This window comes from Oncorhynchus gorbuscha, linkage group LG21 (assembly GCF_021184085.1).
Source record: "Oncorhynchus gorbuscha isolate QuinsamMale2020 ecotype Even-year linkage group LG21, OgorEven_v1.0, whole genome shotgun sequence".
NCBI lineage: Eukaryota > Metazoa > Chordata > Actinopteri > Salmoniformes > Salmonidae > Oncorhynchus > Oncorhynchus gorbuscha.
The window spans coordinates 53,243,659-53,265,149 of record NC_060193.1 but is presented as its reverse complement, the minus strand read 5'-3'; the positions used below and the strand labels follow the sequence as shown (position 1 = coordinate 53,265,149).

The 21,491-nt window shown below is 42.3% G+C and overlaps 1 protein-coding gene, 1 pseudogene and 3 gene segments (V, D, J or C); 3 read left to right on the top strand and 2 right to left on the bottom strand.

Moving 5' to 3' along the window:
- Window positions 1–1,297: 1,297 nt before the first annotated feature.
- LOC124008419 lies at window positions 1,298–1,994 on the bottom strand. The segment is given in 2 exon segments: window positions 1,298–1,630; window positions 1,793–1,994. Coding segments are annotated over 2 exon segments (378 nt in total).
- On the top strand, window positions 1,947–3,463 carry LOC124008044. The segment is given in 3 exon segments: window positions 1,947–2,000; window positions 2,344–2,422; window positions 2,964–3,463. Coding segments are annotated over 3 exon segments (453 nt in total).
- A 4,552-nt stretch (window positions 3,464–8,015) lies between these two features.
- Window positions 8,016–9,468, bottom strand: LOC124008295. The segment is given in 2 exon segments: window positions 8,016–8,350; window positions 8,513–9,468. Coding segments are annotated over 2 exon segments (378 nt in total).
- On the top strand, window positions 8,667–10,185 carry LOC124008043 (annotated as a pseudogene).
- A 1,958-nt stretch (window positions 10,186–12,143) lies between these two features.
- Window positions 12,144–16,883, top strand: LOC124008294 (receptor expression-enhancing protein 6-like). Of its 2 annotated transcripts, XM_046319454.1 has the most exons (6): window positions 12,144–12,320; window positions 12,407–12,565; window positions 15,058–15,151; window positions 15,285–15,423; window positions 15,502–15,670; window positions 16,014–16,883. In XM_046319454.1, the coding sequence occupies exons 2-6, from the start codon at window positions 12,448–12,450 to the stop codon at window positions 16,049–16,051; spliced, it is 558 nt and encodes a 185-aa protein (XP_046175410.1). In that variant the 5' UTR covers window positions 12,144–12,320; window positions 12,407–12,447; the 3' UTR covers window positions 16,052–16,883. The 2 variants fall into 2 exon arrangements, with proteins under 2 accessions (XP_046175410.1, XP_046175409.1); XM_046319453.1 differs by having other exon boundaries at window positions 12,145–12,565.
- The last annotated feature ends 4,608 nt before the right edge of the window (window positions 16,884–21,491 follow it).

Genomic DNA, 21,491 nt, shown 5'->3' with positions numbered 1-21,491 from the left:
CTGATTCCTGATGAATTCATGTTGAATCTGTCTCAGTGCTGATTCCTGATGAATTCATGATGAATCTGTCTCAGTGCTGATTCCTGATGAATTCATGTTGAGTCTGTCTCAGTGCTGATTCCTGATGAATTCATGTTGAGTCTGTCTCAGTGCTGATTCCTGATGAATTCATGTTGAGTCTGTCTCAGTGCTGATTCATGATGAATTCATGTTGAATCTGTCTCAGTGCTGATTCATGATGAATTCATGTTGAGTCTGTCTCAGTGCTGATTCCTGATGAATTCATGTTGAGTCTGTCTCAGTGCTGATTCATGATGAATTCATGTTGAGTCTGTCTCAGTGCTGATTCATGATGAATTCATGTTGAATCTGTCTCAGTGCTGATTCCTGATGAATTCATGTTGAGTCTGTCTCAGTGCTGATTCATGATGAATTCATGTTGAGTCTGTCTCAGTGCTGATTCATGATGAATTCATGTTGAATCTGTCTCAGTGCTGATTCATGATGAATTCATGTTGAGTCTGTCTCAGTGCTGATTCATGATGAATTCATGATGAATCTTCAGATGTAGATTACTCGTTTTCTAATACTTCCTCATGCCATTCTAGTGGGCACTAGGGATGTAAAATGTGACCTTAGTAAACAGTGCTCTCATCATCTAGTCTCTAACTAAAAGCTGACTAGAAGTGACAGGCCCTCTTCCCTTGGGAACTGACCTCTGACTTTTTAAAATCTTTGACCTCTACCAGTCTGGCTGACGTCCGGTGTCCAACCTCTTCCTGTGTACACCACACAAGACTAGTGCAGTGACCTATACAATGACCTGTGGCTGACATCTATCCTCTGACTTTGATCTTTGACCTCCTCTGGTCTAGCGCTGGTGGGGTGTTAAGGATGGGGGAACATCTGGGGAGTGTACTGCTCTATTCTGGGAGAGGGGCCATGCAAATCTAAGTTTCTGTTTCACAGGGCTCTCTCTCTGTCACACACAGTCATGCACTTACACACTCAATACTGCTGCACAGATGTGTTAGCCAGCTGTGTGTGTCCGGTTGACCAACCAATCACTGTGGCAGACCAACTTTTTTTTTATAGTCTATGGGACTATTTCACCTGTATCTTCCTGAGGACATTTGTAGACATTGGAGGTTGGAAGAGTTATGGTACTAGTTTGTAACCATTATTTCTGTGAGTTAGTAAAGTGTTTATACTTGGTGATGTCATATAACAAGACCTTTAGTTCTGTGTTCAGTGGACCAGTGATGTGTGTCATTTTGTACAGGAGGTTTTTGTACGTCTCTAAATCACTGTGTGAACACATTACCACTGTGGTAACTCTGACAGTAGTAAACTGCAGCATCTTCAGCCTGGACTCCACTGATGGTCAGAGTGAAGTCCCTCTCAGACCCACTGCCACTGAATCTAGCAGGAATCCCACCTAGCAGTTTCTTTGCGTATATTATCAGGAGTTTGATAGCTTCTCCAGGTCTCTGTTGATACCAGAACACACCCTCATCTCCATCATCCCATCTGTACACTTTAGGGTTGGTTGTACAGGTCAGAGTGACAGGGTCTCCTGGAGAAAATGTCACTACAGGAGGCTGAGTCACAGTCACCTGACCTCCGGATCCTGAAGAAGAAAAATATAAATTGATCAACGAGTATGAATAAGATATGACTTATATTTAAATATATTTTATGAATGTACATTTCTTAATTGAGATCCATTTCGATGATTATACAAGGTACTCAACATGTATTGTTCCATTGCAAGAGTTATAAAACAACAGACCTTTGAGGCAGCAGCAGACCAGGGTCCAGATAAAGATGGTGATCAGAGTCATGGTTGTCGTGGTTTCTGTTGTGTTGATGGACAGATCTCAGTCCTGCAGTCTGAAACTCACAGGGCTATAAACACTCCCAGAGCACTGAAGCATGAGCTGCCGATGCAAAGCACCTCCTCTATGGAAACACCCTACCTCAGGACAGATGATGAAACTGTTAATGCAACACAATAACAATATTAAACATGGAAGGAAATAGCTTACCTGAATCTGTTTGAAGGCCTGGAATTAACTACAGTATTTAGTTACATGTAACTTTTTCATTAAATACTGGTGTATTTCTATTCTACATGGCTGCTTCTTATACTTAGTGAGTTTGTCAGAGATATTACAGATCTCCAACATTTATATTTTATAGTCAGGGGGGAATTCAGCAAAAAGTAATAATATAAAATAACTAATTTGAAAAGTTATGACCTACACATGCTGTTTATGACCGACAATCAGTGGTAGGGTTGAATGTGTTGTGTAGAGAGTTACTGGTGTGTGTAAAGTGCAGGAGGTTTTTGTACGGCTGTTTAATGAGTCTGTGTCACTGTGGTACACTTTCGGTGGAGGCACCAAACTCATCGTTGACTGTAAGTACAAGAGATTCATCCTTTTTTATAATACATTCAATTGAACATTTTATAAAGTCACAAAAAGTAATTATTCAGAAAAAGTTGTAGTTTTTAATGTTTCATGTATTTTATTTGTTTCATTTATTTGATTTGTTTCATTTATTTGATTCCGAGTGTGTTTCCACATAACCTAATGATCAAGGACAACAACCTAATATGCCAAAAAATGATAGTTTGGTGTGTTCGATGTCTTTAAATACACAAAAACAGTTCAGCAGCATTGTTAAATGCATTTTATAAGTAAGTTTCATTTCTGAACTGTACTTTAATGCATCACTGACTGTAGTGTGTGGTGTTGCTTCATCAATGATATTGGAGGGAAGTAAAAGTGTGTAAAATATATTTATATTTAACTTGCCATTTTCACAGACTACTTTATACAATATGAATATCATATTTGTTTCTTCTTATTAAAGTTGCTGAAAGTTCTTCAAGGTTCTTGTCCAGTTTAACCCTTACATGTCATCTCTCCTACCCCCCCTCCTCTTCTCTCTCCTAGTGGGTGTGGTACCTCCCTCCCTGACTGTCCTACTTCCCTCCAGTGAGGAGCAGGACCAGGGGAATGTGGCTCTAGTGTGTCTGGCCAACAGGGGCTTCCCGGAGGGCTGGAAGCTGGGTTGGAGGCTGGGGGCCGGGGGGGTCTTGCAGGGCAGCCAGAGTCTGGAGGTCCTGGAGAAGGACGGTCACTACAGCTGGAGCAGCAGCCTCACCCTCCCCACTGACCAGTGGAGGAAGGCTGGATCAGTCACCTGTGAGGCCACCCTAAAGGACCAGACCCCCGTCACTCACACACTGGAGCCACACCACTGCTCCCAGTAGACACCCTGTACACAGACAACATCTACCTATCTGTCATTCTATCATTCTAGATATCTATCTAGAGCTTCATCTCTGGTCATCAATCTGGGATTCTGCATCTTTAAATCTGTACCTGTGTTTTATTGCTTCTGCTTTCAGATTGGAAATGTTAACAAAATAAAATACTTTGTATTAATGTCAAACAAGGTGTCCCTGATTTGTATTATGTAAAGAAATAGAAGTGAATATCTGTGGGCTTGTGGTTAAACAAAGACTTGTTAAACAAAGACTAACTGAACATTAGAAGGTTGGTAGGGGGGAGGGGGGATGGGTAGTGAATAGACCCCCTTGGGACAGTGAATATCTGGGGACAGGAGCTGAACCACATCATCTGACCATTATAGACATAGGAGGAGGTTATGGGATATAGTTGTTAGTTTTGATCATGACTAAACTATTTTGTGAATTTGAGATTAATTTGTGAGTTGTATCCAGATGTTCTGTATGGTGGTAAAGTGGTGGTTATGAATATCAGGGGACAGAGGTGCTCTATTCTGGGAACCACATTATCTGACCATTGGTGGTAAAGTGGTGGTTATTTATGCTTGGTGATGTCATATAACCAGGACCTGAGTTGTGTGTTCAGTGAACCAGTGTTTCATATCATAGTCTGTTGTTCCTCAACACCTGCAGTATGTCCCAGCTGCAGCAGTACAGTCTCTGTGCAGTCTGACTGAGGAAGGTTTTGTACGACTCTAAATCACTGTGTGAAGTACTCTGGTCCACCATATACACCCATACCATAGTAATCTCCTACATCTTCAGCTTGGACACCAGTGATTGTAAGAGTGTACTCAGTACCTGATCTACTGCCACTGAATCTAGATGGTGTTCCAGACTGAAGGGTTTTTACATTATAGATGAGGAGTTTAGGAGCCTGTCCAGGTTTCAGCAGGTACCAGCTCATGTCATCAATACCGGTTGAACTTGCAACAGTTTTGATAGACACGCTGTCTCCCAGACGAACTGACTTCAATTCATCAGCTTGATTCAGGACACGTTGTGCAGATGACTCTGAAATTGAAACAGAAAAATGTAGCTTTGAGTCGTCTTAATAATCCAGATGAAAAGCATTGAAAACATTTTCCATGTCCAAACATGTACAAGCCCATTAAAACCTGCTAAAACCAGTAGACCCAATGCTGATAACACTGCAGTCGTACTGTCAGGACAGATATAATTCATGAAGTGTGAAACTCTGAGGGCTATAAACACTCCCAGAGCACTGAAGAATAAGCTGCCAATGCAAGGCACCTGCTCTATGGAAATACCCTGCCTCAGGACAGATGATGAAACTGTTAATGCAATGACATAAACACAATAATCTTAAACATGGAAGGACATTTCTTACCTAAATCTGTGGCAGGCCTGTAATTGACCATAGATTTTAGTTACATTTAAGTGTATCCATTCAATACTAGTGTATTGCTATTCTATATTTGATATTCCAGACTTGTGCTAAAATGGCGTCATGCTGAATTTCAGTTCAAACCATAAATAATGATTGAGGCCTCAGATGGATATAACCGTTTTGCATGGACATTGCCATTGAGGGATTCCACCATTTTGAAGTAGTCAACTAGGTGGGACTTCCTATGGGTTAAGGAATGATCACATAATTGCATACAGGTCATCAGGAGGAATCAGCCAATGCATTATACTCGTGTGGAAACATTCCATTATGGCAGGTGGCAGTAAATTTCCAACCTTGGCTTAACAAGCAAGTTCTCTGTATGCAGATGACATACTGCTTTACGTTGCAAATGTTCAGAAATCCCTCCAGACAATAATGTCTGTTTTCACAGCCTTCAGGTCACGGTCTGGTTACAAGATCAACTGGTCTAAAACAGATCTACTACCTCTTAACTCAGCTAAGGGAAGCAACTACCACCCTTTATCCCAGTGAAGAAACAAACCACCTACTTAGACATTACTTAACCCCTCTATCCACACTACTTTCAGGAAGAACTACTTAGAAACCTTTCAGAATATCCAGAAATACATAAAAAGATGGTCTGCTATGGCCACTTCTTTGCATGCTAGAATCTCAATGATTAAAATGAATGTCCTCCTTCGTATCAATTTTACGAGTTCCATGTTCCCACTGCCGCCTCCTATAGACTATTGGTCTAAACTTGACTCTGTCATAAAGAAGTTCATTTGGGGGAGAAAGAGACCACAGATTGAATATGCAACATTACAGAGAACAAAAGCATCAGGTGGACTTATTTGTTTGGATCCATTGTAGCATATTCAGCAAATGTGTGGAAAGCTACAGGGCTCCTGAGTGGCACAGTGGTCTAAGGTGCTGCATCTCAGTGCTAGAGGCGTCACTACAGACACCCTGGTTTGACTCCAGGCTGTATCACATCCGGCCTGTGATTGGGAATCCCATTGGGGAGCGCAAGGCCGTGTGTCCGGTGTAGGCCGTCATTGTAAATAACACTTTGTTCTTTACTGACTTGCCTAATTAAATAAATAAATACAGAGAAACATGAGATCTAATCTTAAATGGCACTTATACTCTACAATATGGGTGTAATAAAGAATCTTAGCGTGTAAGAACCCATTTATATCAGATTCTTAACCTTGCGAGGTCAGACATACCAGCTAGAGGTGAATGTTATCCTCTGTCTGATGTCCAGTCTAGTTCACTCAGGATTGGGTCTGGGAGATGCACCAGTGTGGTACAGGACAGGTACTGGTGGAGGCATTAGGAGGTTGTGTGTGGCTGAGCATGTGCTTTTGGAACTGCTGTCCTTTGCCACTGGCTGACCTGTCAGTGACCCTGGAGGTATTCTAAACTGAGATGAAGACTTCCATCTGGCTCAGTGCTGATTCATGATGAATCTGTCTCAGTGCTGATTCATGATGAATTCATGTTGAATCTGTCTCAGTGCTGATTCCTGATGAATTCATGTTGAATCTGTCTCAGTGCTGATTCATGATGAATTCATGATAAATCTGTCTCAGTGCTGATTCCTGATGAATTCATGTTGAGTCTGTCTCAGTGCTGATTCCTGATGAATTCATGTTGAATCTGTCTCAGTGCTGATTCATGATGAATTCATGATAAATCTGTCTCAGTGCTGATTCCTGATGAATTCATGTTGAGTCTGTCTCAGTGCTGATTCCTGATGAATTCATGATGAATCTGTCTCAGTGCTGATTCCTGATGAATCTGTCTCAGTGCTGATTCCTGATGAATCTGTCTCAGTGCTGATTCCTGATGAATTCATGTTGAATCTGTCTCAGTGCTGATTCCTGATGAATTCATGATGAATCTGTCTCAGTGCTGATTCCTGATGAATTCATGTTGAGTCTGTCTCAGTGCTGATTCCTGATGAATTCATGTTGAGTCTGTCTCAGTGCTGATTCCTGATGAATTCATGATGAATCTGTCTCAGTGCTGATTCCTGATGAATCTGTCTCAGTGCTGATTCCTGATGAATTCATGTTGAATCTGTCTCAGTGCTGATTCATGATGAATTCATGTTGAGTCTGTCTCAGTGCTGATTCCTGATGAATTCATGTTGAGTCTGTCTCAGTGCTGATTCATGATGAATTCATGTTGAGTCTGTCTCAGTGCTGATTCATGATGAATTCATGTTGAATCTGTCTCAGTGCTGATTCCTGATGAATTCATGTTGAGTCTGTCTCAGTGCTGATTCATGATGAATTCATGTTGAGTCTGTCTCAGTGCTGATTCCTGATGAATTCATGTTGAATCTGTCTCAGTGCTGATTCATGATGAATTCATGTTGAGTCTGTCTCAGTGCTGATTCATGATGAATTCATGTTGAATCTGTCTCAGTGCTGATTCATGATGAATTCATGTTGAGTCTGTCTCAGTGCTGATTCCTGATGAATTCATGTTGAATCTGTCTCAGTGCTGATTCATGATGAATTCATGTTGAGTCTGTCTCAGTGCTGATTCATGATGAATTCATGATGAATCTTCAGATGTAGATTACTCGTTTTCTAATACTTCCTCATGCCATTCTAGTGGGCACTAGGGATGTAAAATGTGACCTTAGTAAACAGTGCTCTCATCATCTAGTCTCTAACTAAAAGCTGACTAGAAGTGACAGGCCCTCTTCCCTTGGGAACTGACCTCTGACTTTTTAAAATCTTTGACCTCTACCAGTCTGGCTGACGTCCGGTGTCCAACCTCTTCCTGTGTACACCACACAAGACTAGTGCAGTGACCTATACAATGACCTGTGGCTGACATCTATCCTCTGACTTTGATCTTTGACCTCCTCTGGTCTAGCGCTGGTGGGGTGTTAAGGATGGGGGAACATCTGGGGAGTGTACTGCTCTATTCTGGGAGAGGGGCCATGCAAATCTAAGTTTCTGTTTCACAGGGCTCTCTCTCTGTCACACACAGTCATGCACTTACACACTCAATACTGCTGCACAGATGTGTTAGCCAGCTGTGTGTGTCCGGTTGACCAACCAATCACTGTGGCAGACCAACTTTTTTTTTATAGTCTATGGGACTATTTCACCTGTATCTTCCTGAGGACATTTGTAGACATTGGAGGTTGGAAGAGTTATGGTACTAGTTTGTAACCATTATTTCTGTGAGTTAGTAAAGTGTTTATACTTGGTGATGTCATATAACAAGACCTTTAGTTCTGTGTTCAGTGGACCAGTGATGTGTGTCATTTTGTACAGGAGGTTTTTGTACGTCTCTAAATCACTGTGTGAACACATTACCACTGTGGTAACTCTGACAGTAGTAAACTGCAGCATCTTCAGCCTGGACTCCACTGATGGTCAGAGTGAAGTCCCTCTCAGACCCACTGCCACTGAATCTAGCAGGAATCCCACCTAGCAGTTTCTTTGCGTATATTATCAGGAGTTTGATAGCTTCTCCAGGTCTCTGTTGATACCAGAACACACCCTCATCTCCATCATCCCATCTGTACACTTTAGGGTTGGTTGTACAGGTCAGAGTGACAGGGTCTCCTGGAGAAAATGTCACTACAGGAGGCTGAGTCACAGTCACCTGACCTCCGGATCCTGAAGAAGAAAAATATAAATTGATCAACGAGTATGAATAAGATATGACTTATATTTAAATATATTTTATGAATGTACATTTCTTAATTGAGATCCATTTCGATGATTATACAAGGTACTCAACATGTATTGTTCCATTGCAAGAGTTATAAAACAACAGACCTTTGAGGCAGCAGCAGACCAGGGTCCAGATAAAGATGGTGATCAGAGTCATGGTTGTCGTGGTTTCTGTTGTGTTGATGGACAGATCTCAGTCCTGCAGTCTGAAACTCACAGGGCTATAAACACTCCCAGAGCACTGAAGCATGAGCTGCCGATGCAAAGCACCTCCTCTATGGAAACACCCTACCTCAGGACAGATGATGAAACTGTTAATGCAACACAATAACAATATTAAACATGGAAGGAAATAGCTTACCTGAATCTGTTTGAAGGCCTGGAATTAACTACAGTATTTAGTTACATGTAACTTTTTTCATTAAATACTGGTGTATTTCTATTCTACATGGCTGCTTCTTATACTTAGTGAGTTTGTCAGAGATATTACAGATCTCCAACATTTATATTTTATAGTCAGGGGGGAATTCAGCAAAAAGTAATAATATAAAATAACTAATTTGAAAAGTTATGACCTACACATGCTGTTTTTGACCGACAATCAGTGGTAGGGTTGAATGTGTTGTGTAGAGAGTTACTGGTGTGTGTAAAGTGCAGGAGGTTTTTGTACGGCTGTTCAATGAGTCTGTGTCACTGTGGTACACTTTCGGTGGAGGCACCAAACTCATCGTTGACTGTAAGTACAAGAGATTCATCCTTTTTTATAATACATTCAATTGAACATTTTATAAAGTCACAAAAAGTAATTATTCAGAAAAAGTTGTAGTTTTTAATGTTTCATTTATTTTATTTGTTTCATTTATTTGATTTGTTTAATTTATTTGATTCCGAGTGTGTTTCCACATAACCTAATGATCAAGGACAACAACCTAATATGCCAAAAAATGATAGTTTGGTGTGTTCGATGTCTTTAAATACACAAAAACAGTTCAGCAGCATTGTTAAATGCATTTTATAAGTAAGTTTCATTTCTGAACTGTACTTTAATGCATCACTGACTGTAGTGTGTGGTGTTGCTTCATCAATGATATTGGAGGGAAGTAAGTGTGTAAAATATATTTATATTTAACTTGCCATTTTCACAGACTACTTTATACAATATGAATATCATATTTGTTTCTTCTTATTAAAGTTGCTGAAAGTTCTTCAAGGTTCTTGTCCAGTTTAACCCTTACATGTCATCTCTCCTACCCCCCCCCTCCTCTTCTCTCTCCTAGTGGGTGTGGTACCTCCCTCCCTGACTGTCCTACTTCCCTCCAGTGAGGAGCAGGACCAGGGGAATGTGGCTCTAGTGTGTCTGGCCAACAGGGGCTTCCCGGAGGGCTGGAAGCTGGGTTGGAGGCTGGGGGCCGGGGGGGTCTTGCAGGGCAGCCAGAGTCTGGAGGTCCTGGAGAAGGACGGTCACTACAGCTGGAGCAGCAGCCTCACCCTCCCCACTGACCAGTGGAGGAAGGCTGGCTCAGTCACCTGTGAGGCCACCCTAAAAGACCAGACCCCCCGTCACTCACACACTGGAGCCACACCACTGCTCCCAGTAGACACCCTGTACACAGAGAACATCTACCTATCTGTCATTCTATCATTCTAGATATCTATCTAGAGCTTCATCTCTGGTCATCAATCTGGGATTCTGCATCTTTAAATCTGTACCTGTGTTTTATTGCTTCTGCTTTCAGATTGGAAATGTTAACAAAATAAAATACTTTGTATTAATGTCAAACAAGGTGTCCCTGATTTGTATTATGTAACGAAATAGAAGTGAATATCTGTGGACTTGTGGTTAAACAAAGACAAAACTGCTCTGTAAAACATGGACATTAGAAAGTTGATAGGGGGTGGGTAGGGGGTGAGGGAGGGTGGGTAGGGGGTGAGGGAGGGTGGGTGGGTAGGGGGGGGGGGGTGGGTAGTGAATAGATCCCCTTGGGACAGTGAATATCTGGGGACAGGAGCTGAACCACATCATCTGACCATTATAGACATAGGAGGAGGTTATGGGATATAGTTGTTAGTTTTGATCATGACTAAACTATTAGGTGAATTTGAGATTAATGTGTGAGTTGTATCCAGATGTTCTGTATGGTGGTAAAGTGGTGGTTATTTATGCTTGGTGATGTCATATAACCAGGACCTGAGTTGTGTGTTCAGTGAACCAGTGTTTCATATCATAGTCTGTTGTTCCTCAACACCTGCAGTATGTCCCAGCTGCAGCAGTACAGTCTCTGTGCAGTCTGACTGGGGGAGGTTTTTGTATGACTCTAAATCACTGTGTGAAGTACTCTGGTCCACCATAATAACCCATACCATAGTAATCTCCTACATCTTCAGCTTGGAAACCAGTGATTGTAAGAGTGTACTCAGTACCTGATCTACTGCCACTGAATCTAGATGGTGTTCCAGACTGAAGGGTTTTTACTCTATAGATGAGGAGTTTAGGAGCCTGTCCAGGTTTCAGCAGGTACCAGCTCATGTCATCATCAATACCGGTTGAACTTGCAACAGCACTGATATAAACACTCTCTCCCAGATGAACAGATATTGGTTTATCATCTTGATTCTGGACACGTTGTACAGATGACTCTGAACTGGAAACAGTGGGTTATTTGCTTTGAGTCGTCACAATAATTCAAAAAAAGGCATTAGAATCGTGTTCCATGTGACCATTAACACCAGTAGACCACAATGAGATGCTGAGAGTTCCTCACCCTGAGTCAGGAGGAATGCCAGCATGATCAGCATCTTCCTCATCTGTGGCTCTAAGAAGACTGACTGGACACAACGATGATAACACTGCAGTCTTAGTGTCAGGAGCAGTGAGGCTCAACAGCTATGCAAAACACCACTCTATGGATGGGCAAACACACCTGCTGGGTGTGAAAGAGAGAGAGGAGACAGAGAGAACTTTTATATCTGTTATTTTGCTGTTAGCTATGAGTCATTACATTCTAGGGGTCAATTATAGGAGGATAACTAAATCATGTATTAAAGGGTAGGTTCACCACCAAATAGAATCATATGTCAGACATTATATTACATCCAAAGTGTTGTGTCAAGCTGAGCCCAAATGTTATTTGATTTTAGGATGAACCTCCCGCTGGTATACCATCCCTCAAATGTTAATAGCCTAATAGCCAGGATCCAAAAGACTGCACAAATGAGTAGGCCTACAGGTGATGCCTAGCCTATCAGGAGCCTTACTAACTACTGTACAGTGATGACTCTCATATTTGCAGGTTGATGGTGCCCTCTTGTGCTAAAATGGCGTCATGCTGAAGTTCAGTTCAGACAGAGAATACAGTTATTTGTCAAACAGTGGCAGGGTCAGCTGTTTGTAGAATCCAGACTGGCCCTGTAAGCTATTTTATAGCTTTTTTGACATAAATAACTAGATAGATGTGCAATGACTAGTGCCCTGTGTTTTGGACAATCATGTCACATGACCTGGATTTTAACCTTTGTTTAAAGCTTTTTCATCAAACTGTCCCCTTTTCTTTTTATGCCAGATGGTCCAGCACCATCCTCAAACAATTTATTTCATTTTTGGTCTAATTCTCATTTTTGGAAAAAGCTTCAAATAAATGTTCAAATCTAGGTCACATGACATAGTCCAAAATACATGACCCTAGCAATAACAGAGAAGTATAAAAGTCACCACTCACCAGATAATAGGAGCATAATGGTTAACTGGACTTTACTGCCGGCAATAAAAATGGAATTTCATCACTTGTTGCTTCAACTAGTTGGCAACAAAGTCGTTTTCTGATTGGTTGTACCTTAATTAAACTCGTCCCTCTCGCTCGTTTGCTTCGCCTGGACTCATATTCCCAACAGCTTGTAGGCGCGCACTAGTAATTCGGTGTGTAAATGATTTCATATGTTTAAAGTTTGAACTTTTTTCGCTTGTTAAAAATTGACATTTTGGTTGGATTTGTGTTTGTGTAGGCTACGCATCCAAACATCAACAACACGGCGCCACCACAACAATGTTTGCCCAACTTCATAACCGCTATGAGGCTTTGTTGAATAAAAATAACTTTGTGACAGATCTCCTAGCAACGGTGGAGGAGAAAACTGGGATACAGAAGAAATATATCGCTTCAGGTAAAAGTTTATATTAAATCCACTTGCAATGTCGGACTTTGCCAGTTGCTTGATTTATAATGCTGCTCTGTCAATGTTGAAACATTAATTTCACCCGCTAGTCTAGCCGCTAGTTGACACTTTCTCGTTTTGCAACGTTGGCTGGTTTGGCAAGGTCGGCACATATGACCGTTAATGTGACATGTCAGCAAAACAACTAACTAACCAACCAACCAGCAACCGTTGTAGCTGATAAACGGTAACGCAAACTAGCCCAGTTAGGCCTAACACAAACAAACCACAGAAGACGAACGGTGTCACCAGACCAAATATTGTTTTAACGTGACTTGATGACCATATAGGCCTGGGCTGCCAACAAAATGATTGTTCGACACTCATTTGAAATAGCGAAGGTCAGAGAGGCCTAGACTGCAGTTAATCCACTGTTAGTGGTCGATTTAGCTGCTTCTAATGTCTAGCTAGCAGCTGGTCCCTAGCCTTACCTCCTACAGAAATCCCAACTGCTATGTTGAGATGGCAGATTTTAGGGTGACCTGCTGTCTTCAGTTGAGTTGTGATCCCTTCAGAGGTTGTGCCTGTCTGTTGGTGCCGTAATGCCTACACATTGTTGACATTGACAAGAGCACGGGCAGATCTGAGACTAGGCTAGTTCTGTTATGTTGTCCTTTTAGGTGTTATTGACACAAGGTCTGCCAGTACGGATGTTAATGGAAATGTCCTAAGAGCAACAACATAATTTTACATTGGGCAGTGATGGACTTTCTGTTTACTACTGAACTAATTGGACCTAATATGCAGAAAATAGTATGTGTGTGTCAATATACCTTAAGAGGTGTGCGCCTTGGTCTGGTCAGGTATGAAGTGAAATTCTCTATTGCCAATGTGTGTTCAGTACCGGGAGCTTAGAGGAGAAGTTTCCGGTAGGCTATACTATGTCGTTTAGCTCTTCTGGAGAAGGAACCCCAGCCCATTAGTCTTCCATCAACGTCAGAGAGGGACTGTCTGCTCTACCGCTGCCTATGGAGGTACTCTGATTACATCACCATTCAGACGTTGTCCACTGGCCAACCTAAGCTGTTGGGTGGAGGAAGGGGAAGGCACTGGCTAGTCACTATATTAATGATGCCTAGGACTATTGTCATGTCCAAACTAGGGCTCAGGGAAATTCCCAAGGTTGACAGGTCTGCCTATGTAACCCTCTTTACTCTGAGGCTTGGCGTTACTCGGCGTTACTCGGCGTTACTCGGCGTTACTCGGCGTTACTCGGCGTTACTCGGCGTTACTCGGGCGTTACTCGGGCGTTACTCGGGCGTTACTCGGGCGTTACTCGGGCGTTACTCGGGCGTTACTCGGGCGTTACTCGGGCGTTACTCGGGCGTTACTCGGGCGTTACTCGGGCGTTACTCGGGCGTTACTCTGCGTTAGTCGGCGTTACTCTGCGTTACTCGGCTTTACTCTGCGTTACTCGGCTTTACTCTGCGTTACTCGGCTTTACTCTGCGTTACTCGGCTTTACTCTGCGTTACTCGGCTTTACTCTGCGTTACTCGGCTTTACTCTGCGTTACTCGGCTTTACTCTGCGGCTTGGCTACTTCAAGCAGCATGGCAATGAAGGACTCTTATAGCAAGGTATTCAAACAGTCTCTCTTCTGTTTTGCCTGTTATGGGGAATGGGTTTTTGATGAAGTCTGTAGCGTCCCGGTTTGTATGTGGGTAGTGGCAGCATGTTTGTGGATGACCAACACTGGATACACTCCAAATCAGGAATTTAACAAAACACCATTGACACATTTGAGATTAATTTCAATGTGCCCCATCGTTGCTTTTCCAAATCATAGTTTTGTGACCATATATAGCCTTCTGCCCACAACTGACACTGGTCATCACTCTTAAAGATCATGAGGTGTATTGATTTTTGGTTAGATTGGTGTATTGTACTATAACTGATGATGCGACAACCTGCAGAGGAAAAGCCTGGTGCCATAGGTCTAAATGATTTCCCTATGCAAGCAGGCGCTAAACCAAACAAAAGCCGTTTTCCTGCTTGCTAGTGTTACAATAGCAGGCAGCAGCTGTTTGTCTCCTTATCTCTGTCCAGCTCTAAAACTCAGATTGAGCCTAGTTTTTCTTACATGGGATTCCATTGTACGTTCGTTGACTGAAATGTTTGAAGGGTTCATTTGACAGACCGTGACGTTCACAGCTGTAGGTTAATGTAGTTGCTAGTTTGTTGGTTTAGGTTAGAGCGGACCAGTATCTGTGGAATCTCACTTCTGTTCCATGGTTCATATTCCACATGGTTACACTAGGTGTCTTATGTACATCAACGTTGAATTTGTCAATGTCAGCGTTTTAATTGTTTCACATGACACCTTGTCCTGTTTATTCATCCAACATCCTGCTCTAACACACACAGACGTTTCATTATATGACGATGCTTTGAAATGTTTCCAGATTGACAGATATCTGGTAAGAGTCTCCCTCTGTCTCTAGGTGTGGTCTCTCTGATCAGTCTGTATCTGTTGTTTGGCTATGGAGCCTCTCTCCTCTGTAACCTGATTGGCTTTGTCTACCCAGCGTACCTCTCGTAAGTAGCACCTCAAAACATATCTAACAAGTGGTGTTGTGATGCTCACGTCATATGCTCCAGGTGAAGGGTTAAACATCATTTTAAATAAATCATTTATTTCCATTCATCACTTGTCCTGTTGTCCAATCAGAATCAAGGCCATAGAGAGTAAGAAGAAAGAGGATGACACTCAGTGGTTGACCTACTGGGTGGTCTACGGATTCTTCAGTGTTGCCGAGGCTTTCTCTGACATCTTCCTCTCCTGGTTCCCCTTCTACTATGCTGGCAAGGTACTTGTGTGTAACATTCAATAAACAGGAGACCAAAACATCCTAGAATCTCCCTCTCTCAATCCCCCTCTCCTACAGTGTTTGTTCCTGCTGTGGTGTATGGCTCCGGTGACGTGGAACGGTTCTGCTATTCTCTACTACCGTGTGGTCCGTCCCGTGTTCCTCAGACACCAGGCTACCCTGGACAGTGTCGTCAACAACCTGAGTGATAAGGCCAAGAACATGGCTGACACTGTCACTAAAGAAGGTGAGGCACAGACACACGTTAGATTTATATTCTGGAAATGACATTCCCAGCGCCCGACACCTCAGTTTCCCCCCCCAACATAGCCGAGGCAAATTACTGTTCGAGTAATGGTCACCCATGGCGCGTTCAAATGTGAAGTGATTGCACGTTGAGCTAAAAAATGATCCGTGAGAATCTGACTGCTTCAGAAAAGGCATCTGAAGCAGTCGGACTGCTCCAAACTCTAATTCACATGTAAAGTACAATACTTAGTTATCCCGCATCTCAGCAATGTAAATCTAGCTGTACACACACGGTCACCAGGTCTGTCAGTCAAACTAATAACTAACGTTTTTATCTCCAGCTGTCAACCAGGCCCTCAAGAATGACAAGAACCAGTGACAGACCAATGTATGACCACAAGCCTCAGACACCTCGACTACACTAAACACACAGAACCACATCATGTGTAATGTCCCATGATGAAGGAAGGTAATGGATCCTGTCACGTGATCAGTTGCCGGTGACCACCCTGCAGCAAACAGAAATGGGAAAAGGCATTTTCTGCTTTCTAGTCTTGTCTTTTTAAGTCGCATGTATCAATCTTATATGAGATTCCGATAATCCAGGCATTGTAGCATCTGATAATCTGCGCAGCATGACTGTTTTTAAAGACTGGTTGGAATGCAACCGGAAGCTTAGGGTAGCCACTACACAATCCATCTGACCTCTAAACAATGTGAATGTCTTCATGTAATCTGAAGCCTATTGCCAGGAAACCAATGTGTGTCAACGTCTGTGAATCAGCGGACTCTCTCTCGACGGAGCCGTGTTGACTTCACAAATCCACCCTTAGCCTATTCCCCTTTGACCTACCCCAGCACTAACACACCAGATTCAATAAATCAGATGGTGGGTTAGTGCTGGGCTAGAACAAAAATGTCCCTATATTAATGGATTGGGAAACATGGTACCAGTAGGGCTAATGGAAGTGTCTAGGGAGTAGATGCTAAGGGGTATGTTTGGATGGAGCTGTTCTGAGCTGGGTCATTTCCTACAAAGTAGCCATGTTATTTCAGTCTCTTGTAGCAATGTCTGCAGATCTGTGCCAAAGATGTTTACTCCATCATCTTGCCTGAACAAAATGAATATTTATGTATGTAAACTGAACTAGAAAGTATTTGTTTAGTACGGTCTCTTCTCATTATCTTTAATAAATCAAACTGGAACTTGAGTAATGTGCCGTTTGTACTCTGTTCACGCGTTTCCTCAACTGGAGTCCGTTACACCGTGCCTTTCTCAGTTCTTTAGGAATTCTGAAATATGAATTTAGTTCAGACTATTTAGGAAAGATGGCTAACACATTGATCCTACTTTGTCATACATGTTATCAATTCAACTACCACGGAGAAAGGAAAACCAGCAGTACTGCATATGTCAAGGCTGGAGTGGAATAGCCCTGCACCAAGATGTTGAGTTGACCTGTGCACAGTACATTTACTGGTATACAGGAAGTTAAATCATTCGGGATGCGTTTTGGTGAACGCTCAGGAGTCTGAATGGGATGGCTCTTGTGTCCATGCTGGGAGTGTCATGTCTGACTAAACTGACAGACTGATAATGGCCACACATACACACTGCCACAGGGACTGTGTGTGTTCTCTGTGTTGTGTAGTAATGTGGGAACCTGGTAAGTCTAAATGCACTTCCTTTAATCAAACCGTAGAGGCCAGACTGGGGTTGATAGACATGCAATGCTCTGCTAACTCATCCTGTACTCTCTCTCCCTGAGGCTTTTCTCCCCAGCTGTCCCCTTACTCTGGAGACTGCCTTTGCTGTCCATGCACACACGTTTGTGTGTGTGTGGTGTGTGTGTGGTCTTGAGTTTCCCTGGGTGACTGTGGTGTGTAGGCCTTGCAGTACTCTAATTCACTGACGGAGGGAGACAAACACTCTTTACAGGCAGTACAGGCTTTAGTTCCAGCGCTGGTCCTGGGGAGATACAGATCAAATCACTATTTAAAGTATATTTTAAACATGTCTTAATACGCTTTACAATCCAAATTATAATGTGAAACAAACTGCAGGCATACAGAGTATACATTGACACAACATGAAGGGGCAAGAGAGTAGGCTACAGGAAAATACATGGGGTTAAGACAGCAGTAAAACAGGGAGTTCAGTAGGGTAGGAGTGACAGCCATGAGAAATGGTGGAGTGATCGCAGGGTAGGACATTGGAGTGGATGGATTGGAGGGGTCTGGTGGGCGGGTCAGTGTGTGGACTGGTGGTTGGATCCTGGACCATTGCATTTTATGTCTGTATCCTTGCTTCCCTAACTTGCTGCCTCTCACCATCCCCTACTTAGGCTCACAGACTGGTGGCCACCTAAGCGGGGGATGGTGAGAGGCAGAAAGTTAGGGAAGCAAGGATACAGACACAAAATGCTAAAATGTACAGGGTTCAAAGCTTTAGTTCCAGTCCTGGTGACCTGGTCCTGGGGTGCTGCAAACACCACACACTCCATTAGAGGTCGACCGATTATGATTTTTCAACACCGATACAGATTATTGGAGGACAACAAAAAAAAACGATGCAGATTAAAAAAAAAAAAGAAGATAAATTTGTAGTAATGACAATTACAACAATACTGAATGAACACTTATTTTAACTTAATACAATACAACAAAATCTATTTAGCCTCATGAAACATGTCAAATTTGGTTTAAATAATGCAAAAACTGTGTTGGAGAAGAAAGTAACAGTGCAATATGTGCCATGTAAGAAAGCTAACGTTTAAGTTCCTTGCTCAGAACACGAGAACATATGAAAGCTGGTTGTTCCTTTTAAGATGAGTCTACAATATTCCCAGGTAAGAGGTTTTAGGTTAGTTATTATAAGAATTATAGGACTATTTCTCTCTATACCATTTGTATTTCATATACCTTTGACTATTGGATGTTCTTATAGGCACTTTAGTATTGCCAGTGTAACAGCTCCCATCCCTCTCCTCGCCCCTAACTGGGCTCGAACCAGGAACACATCGACAACAGCCACCCTCGAAGCAGCGTTACCCATGCAGAGCAAGGGGAACAACTACTCCAAGTCTCAGAGCGAGTGACGTTTGAAACGCTATTAGCGCGCACCCCGCTAACTAGCTAGCCATTTCACATCGGTTACACCAGCCTCATCTCGGGAGTTGATAGGCTTGAAGTCAAACAGCTCAATGCTTGAAGCACAGTGACAACCTGCTGACATGCTTACGAGCCTGCTGGTGCCTACCATCACTCAGTCAGACTGCTCTATCAAATCATAGACTTAATTATAACATAACACACAGAAATACGAGCCTTAGGTTATTAATATGGTCAAATCCGGAAACTAATTTAGAAAACAAAACGTTTATTCTTTCAGTGAAATATGGAAGCGTTCTGTATTTTATCTATTGGATTGGCATCCCTAAGTCTAAATATTTATGTTACATTGCACAATCTTCAATGTTATGTCATAATTACGTAAAATTCTGGCAAATTAGTTCGCAATGAGCCAGGTGGCCAAAACTTTTGCATATACCCTGACTCTGCATGCAATGAACTCGAGAAGTGACACAATTTCACATGGTTAATATTGCCTGCTTACCTGGATTTCTTTTAACTAAATATGCAGGTTTAAAAATATATACTTCTGTGTATTGATTTTAAGAAAGGCATTGATGTTTATGGTTAGGGACACATTGGAGCAACGACAGTCCTTTTTCGCGAATGCGCACCGCATCGATTATATGCAACGCAGGACACGCTAGATAAACTGGTAATATCATCAACCACATAACTAGTGATTATGATTGATTGTTTTTTGTAATGGATGATCTTCATCAGATGACACTCATAGGACATCATGTTACACAATACATGTATGTTTTGTTCGATAATGTGCATATTTATATCCAAAAATCTCTGTTTACATTTGTGCCTTACGTGCAGTAATGTTTTGATTCCAAAACATCAAGTGGTTTTGTAGAAATACTCATAATAAGCATTGATAAAAGATAAGTGCTATTCACAGAATTAAAGATAGACTTCTTCTAAAAATGCAACCGCTGTGTCAGATTTTTAAAAAACTTTACGGAAAAAAACAATCTGAGAACGGCGCTCAGAGTCCAAAACAGCCAGAGGAATATCCACCATTTTGGAACCAAAACAAAGTTAGAAACAACACCTTAAATTTTCACTTACCTTTGATGATCTTCATCAGAAAGCCCTCCCAGGATTCCCAGTTTGACAATAAATGACTGATTTGTTCCATAAAGTTTAATCATTTATGTCCAAATAGCCACTTGTTGTTAGCTTGTTCAGCCCAGTAATCCATCTTCATCCAGACAAAAACTTGGAAAGTTCCGTTACAGTCCTTTAGAAACATGTCAAACGATGTATGGAATCGATCTTTATGATGTTTTTAACATAAAACATCAATAATGTTCCAACCGGAGTATGCCTTCAGAAAAGCACAGGAACGAGAGGTAACTGTCGGGAGCGCGCGTCATGAGATCAAGGCTCTCTGCCAGACCACTGACTCAAAGAGGTGTCATGAGCCCCTCCTTTATAGTAGAATCCTCAAACCAGTTTCTAAAGATGGTTGACATCTAGTGGAAGCCGTAGGAAGTGCAACTTTATCCATATCTCAATGTGTATTCGGTAGGCCAAGCTTTGAAAAGCTACAAACCTCAGATGTCCCACTTCCTGGTTGTATTTGTCTCAGGTTTTCGCCTGCCATATGAGTTCTGTTATACTCACAAACATCATTCAAACACTTTTAGAAACTTCAGAGTGTTTTCTATCAAATAATAATAATAATATGCATATATTAGCATCGCTATTCATCCAATAGCACGCTATCCATCCAAAAGTGAAAATGCTGCCCCCTATCCCAAAAAGGTTAAATATTTTTTTATATATTTTTTTAATTGCCGTCCAAAAATACCGATTTTCGATTGTTATGAAAACTTGAAATCGGCCCTAATTAATCGGCCATTCCGATTAATCGGTCGACCTCTACACTCCATGCCAATGTCCACTCAGAATGTGATTCTTTGAAAAAAATTATGCCAAGATGGCATTCTAGGATCTACATTTTCAAAAGTTTACTGAACTTTGTGTATGGCTGTGGATGATTGGACTCTACCCAAGCAGTTGGCGCCAAAGGACTATTGGGTAACAGTTGAATGGGCTGTGGTTTAAGCATCAACCTCTTTAGCTGGCACCTGAAAGCCTTTACTAACGATACCCAAATCTGACAGCTGACTTTAATTTGTCTCTCCTTCACTGCAGCCAAGGTGAGTAAGACATTTAAACGTGTTAACCCTCGCAGGGCTGCAGGCCCAGACGGCATCCCCAGCCGCGCCCTCAGAGCATGCGCAGACCAGCTGGCCGGTGTGTTTATGGACATATTCAATCAATCCCTATACCAGTCTGCTGTTTCCACATGCTTCAAGAGGGCCACCATTGTTCCTGTTCCCAAGAAAGCTAAGGTAACTGAGCTAAACGACTACCGCCCCGTAGCACTCACTTCCGTCATCATGAAGTGCTTTGAGAGACTAGTCAAGGACCATATCACCTCCACCCTACCTGACACCCTAGACCCACTCCAATTTGCTTACCGCCCAAATAGGTCCACAGACGATGCAATCTCAACCACACTGCACACTGCCCTAACCCACCTGGACAAGAGGAATACCTATGTGAGAATGCTGTTCATCGACTACAGCTCGGCATTCAACACCATAGTACCCTCCAAACTCGTCATTAAGCTCGAGACCCTGGGTCTCGACCCCGCCCTGTGCAAC